Below are 4,406 nucleotides of genomic sequence, written 5' to 3'. Positions count from 1 at the left end.
CAACTACAAGACATGGAAACGAGATGTGGAATTTACTTTAGGCATAATGGATTTGGACTTGTGCCTACGAGAAGAAAAAACCGTCGATCTTATCGACTCCGATGTACCGCTTCTCGAGAGAACTCATCATGCACAATGGGAAAAGTCAAGTCGTCTTAGTCTTCTTACTATGAAAAGATCCATTCCTGAACATCTATTGAGTGGTTTGCCAGACACTACAAATGCCAAAGAGTTTTTCAATGCTGTAGAAAAACTATATGACAACGAAAGTGAAAATCTTTGAAGAAATTTGGACATCTTATGGATGAAATGACAACCATTAAGTATGATGAATTAAAAGGAGTGAGAGATTTTATTCTGAAATTGGTGAATATTCGGTCCAAGTTGAAAGATCATAATATTCCTCTTCCTGACTCTTTCATTATTCATCGAGCTCTTCATGCTCTTCCTGCCTCTTTCAGCCTTATCAAGACAGCCTACAACACTTACAATCAAACATGGACTATCAGCGACCTAATTTCTCAGTGTGTAGCTGAAGAAAGCAAGCTTAAAAGGGAGAAGAATGAATCTGCTAACTATGTTTCTCACCTCAAGCCCAACAAAGGAAAAGGAAAATTCAAGAATAAAAATGATGGTGCTACTAAACAGAATGGTAATGGTAAGGAGCATAAGAATAAACAGAAGAATAACAACGGAAAGTCCAAATACTCTAATGTGAAGTGTTACTTTTGTGAAAAATTGGGGCATCGGAGAACGGACTGTCACAAATTTAAGACTTGGTTAGAAAAGAAGCAAGCACAATCAGGTAATCCATTAGCATGTGTTTGTTTTGAATCTAATCTAGTTGATGTTCCTATTGATTCTTGGTGGTTAGACAGTGGTGCTACTGTTCATGTTTCTGCTTCCTTACAGGGGCTAAGGGATCTCAGGAAGCCAAGTGAGAGGGAGTCCAAGCTTAAAGTGGGCAATGATGTTGGAGTTGACGTTATCTATGTTGGAACATTTATTCTTGAATTACAGTCTCGTGATAAGATTATTCTGAACAATACTTTTTATGTTCCTACTTTTAAAAGGAATTTAGTTTCGCTTCCGCTTTTGGTTAAACAAGGATATTCTTTTCATTTTGCAAATGATAATGTTGACATTATGCTTGACTCTCGAATTATTGGAAATTGCTTTTAATCTGATGGTCATTACAAGTTGTCATTGGCTCCTTTAGATTCCTCTTTTAATGTTGTGAATATTGTGGGTAAAAGACCTCATATTAAGGAAACATCCTTATTGTTATGGCACAAAAGATTGGGTCATATTTCCAGAGAAAGGGTTGATCGTTTAATTAAATCTGAAATACTTCCTCCTCTTGATGCTTCTGATTGGGATACTTGTGTTGATTGTACTCGTGGAAAATTGACTAAAACAAGAAAGAAGACTGCAAACCGCAGTCAATCTTTATTGGAAATTATCCACACGGACATCAGTGGTCCTTATTCCACCACGTTGTGCAGAAATAAGTATTTTATCACTTTTATCGATGATTTTTCTCGTTATGGATTCACCTATTTAATTAAAGAAAAATCTGACGCCCTTGATAAACTCAAAATTTTTCGAAGTGAGGTTGAGAAACAATTAGGAAGAGTCATCAAAGTTGTTCATTGTGATCGTGGAGGAGAATATTATGGTCGTTATACAGAATCTGGACAACACATGGGGCTTTTTGCAGAGTACTTACAAGAAAATGGTATAGTTGCTCAATACACTATGCCTGGTTCACCTGAGCAAAATGGCGTTGCTGAAAGGAGAAATCGCACTCTCATGGATATGGTTAGAAGTATGATGAGTAGAACAAATCTTCCAGAGTTTTTATGGGGTGAAGCACTTATGACTGCAACTTATATTTTAAATTGTGTTCCGAGTAAATCTGTTCCCAAAACCCCTTTTGAGTTGTGGACTGGGCGGAAGCCTAGTCTGAATCATCTTCGTGTATGGGGTTGTCCAGCTGAAGTAAAGATTTATGATCCTAATTTGAAAAAGTTAGATCCGAGAACAAATCGTTGTTATTTCATTGGTTATCCAATGCGCTCGAAAGGCTATCGCTTTTATTGTCCTACTCGTGGTACGCGAATTGTTGAATCGCAGACTGCTAAATTTTTGGAATTTGATGTTGCTGAAAATATTCCTTCGACATCTCTTGAAATGGGGGAGTCATCTAAAGGAATTTGTATTCCTATGTCATTTTCAAGAGATGATAATAGTAGTCTCAATCCTACTCCAGTTGGTAATGCTCCCATTGTTGATGAATACGTTGCTCCCGATATCGAAGATGATGAAGGTCCTATTATTGATGAAGGGCCTATTAATGATGAAGCTCCTATTGTTAATGAGAATCTTGTTATTGAAGAAATTCCAGTTGTGGAAGATGTTATTCAAAACAATGATCAACAAAGAGAAGTTATTCCAGAAGTACCTCCTCTAAGAAGATCTCAGAGACAAAAGAAGTCAACAAAGTGTCATGATAATTTTGTTTATCTTGGAGAAGGAGAATATGATATTGATCATTTTGTGGATCCTGTCACTTTTAGTGAAGCACTTAATAGTCCACAATCTTCAAAATGGTTAGCAGCTACGGATGATGAGATCGACTCCATGAAGAAAAATGGTGTATGGGAGCTAGTTTTATTACCTGATGGTTTTAAACCAATAGGTTGTAAGTGGATTTTAAAAGCTAAAAGGGATAAAAAGGGACAGATTGAAAGGTTTAAAGCGCGTTTAGTGGCTAAAGGCTTTACTCAAAGAGAAGGTATTGATTACACTGAAACTTTCTCACCTGTTTCCACTAAAGATTCATTCAGAATTATTATGGCCTTAGTTGCGCATTTTGATTTAGAGTTGCATCAAATGGATGTTAAAACTGCTTTTCTGAATGGAGAATTGAATGAGGAAGTCTATATGTCTCAACCTGAAGGCTACAAGGAGAAAGGAAAAGAACACTTAGTTTGCAAGTTGAAACGATCCATTTATGGTCTCAAACAGGCATCTCGCCAGTGGTACTTGAAGTTTGACAAGGTTGTGACATCGTTTGGTTTCGTAGAGAACAAGTTTGATCAGTGTATTTATATGAAGATCAGTGGGAGTCGTTATATTTTTCTTGTTCTTTATGTAGATGACATTTTACTTGCCAGCAGTGATTTGTCACTACTAAATGAGACCAAAAATTTTCTGTCTTCCAATTTTGATATGAAAGATCTTGGAGAGGCATCCTATGTTTTGGGGATTGAGATCCATCGTGACAGGAATCGAAAAGTTCTTGGCTTATCTCAAGAAGCTTACATTAATCGTGTGCTCAAAAGGTTCAACATGGATTTGTGTAAAGCCGGTTCTGTTCCTATTCTGAAAGGGGATAAGTTCACTAAGCAGCAATGTCCTAAGAACGACTTGGAAAGAGGAGCAATGAAGAACATCCCTTATGCAAGTGTAGTAGGGAGTTTGATGTATGCTCAGGTTTGCACTCGACCTGACATAGCTTTCGTAGTAAATGTTCTTGGGAGATATTTATCTGATCCTGGCCATGATCATTGGGTTGCAGCCAAGAAAGTTTTGAGATATTTGCAAAGAACGAAGAGTTTTATGCTTGTGTATAAGAATGTTGACAATCTTCGAGTTGTTGGTTATTCAGATTCAGATTTTGGTGGTTGTGTAGATGATTTGAAGTCAACTTCTGGCTATATTTTCACCTTGGCAGGTGCTGCTATTTCTTGGAAGAGTGTCAAACAGACTTTGATCACATCATCTACTATGTATGCTGAGTTTGTTCCATGTTATGGGGCATCTTTGCAAGCTTTGTGGCTGAAGAATTTTATTTCGGAGATACGAGTGGTTGATTCTATTTCCACACCTATGCTAATCTATTGTGATAATAATGCTGCTGTTTTCTTTTCAAAGAATAACAAGATTAGTAGTGCTTCTAAACATATGGAAATAAAGTATCTCACTGTCAGAGACTTGGTCAAGAAAGGAGACATTGTCATTTAAAATTGCAAGACCGAGTCGATGTTAGCAGATCCTCTAACCAAAGGGTTAAGTGTCGTGTTGTTTAATAAACATATTGTTAATATGGGCATTTTAGAATCTTTTGATCTTTTGGGTTAGTGGGAGTTTTGTTTTCTGTTTGTTTTTAGAAATTATTATTTATAATTTTCTGAATAAAGTTATGAACTACATTTTATGTTTCAATATTTTATTATTGAATGGATATGTTTTCAATTATGTTTTGTTATATTCTCGAGAATGATTGAATTGAAAGCATGTGGTTCATATTGTTGTGATCATTGTCTTTTAAATTTATTTACTTAATGACAATGATATTTTGTTGGCTTAATTTTTTAAGCAAGTTTAGTGACACTTACTTA

The 4,406-nt window shown here is 36.1% G+C and overlaps 1 protein-coding gene across 1 annotated transcript; it reads left to right on the top strand.

Moving 5' to 3' along the window:
• Window positions 1-298: 298 nt before the first annotated feature.
• On the top strand, window positions 299-1,182 carry LOC133037282 (uncharacterized). The gene is made up of 2 exons (XM_061114245.1): window positions 299-805; window positions 913-1,182. The coding sequence occupies exons 1-2, from the start codon at window positions 301-303 to the stop codon at window positions 939-941; spliced, it is 534 nt and encodes a 177-aa protein (XP_060970228.1). The 5' UTR covers window positions 299-300; the 3' UTR covers window positions 942-1,182.
• Window positions 1,183-4,406: the final 3,224 nt, after the last annotated feature.

Source organism: Cannabis sativa, chromosome 4 (genome assembly GCF_029168945.1).
Source record: "Cannabis sativa cultivar Pink pepper isolate KNU-18-1 chromosome 4, ASM2916894v1, whole genome shotgun sequence".
NCBI lineage: Eukaryota > Viridiplantae > Streptophyta > Magnoliopsida > Rosales > Cannabaceae > Cannabis > Cannabis sativa.
The sequence above is the reverse complement of the archived record's forward strand: the minus strand, read 5'-3'. Positions and strand labels throughout refer to the sequence as shown.

What these genes read in the sequence shown, in the direction of transcription:
- LOC133037282 (XM_061114245.1), top strand. Translation starts at nt 301, where the DNA reads ATGGATGAAATGACAACCATTAAGTATGATGAATTAAAAGGAGTGAGA. An exon ending in AAAGAAGCAAGCACAATCAG is followed by an intron (nt 806 to 912) that starts GTAATCCATTAG and finishes GCTTCCTTACAG; the next exon opens with GGGCTAAGGGATCTCAGGAA.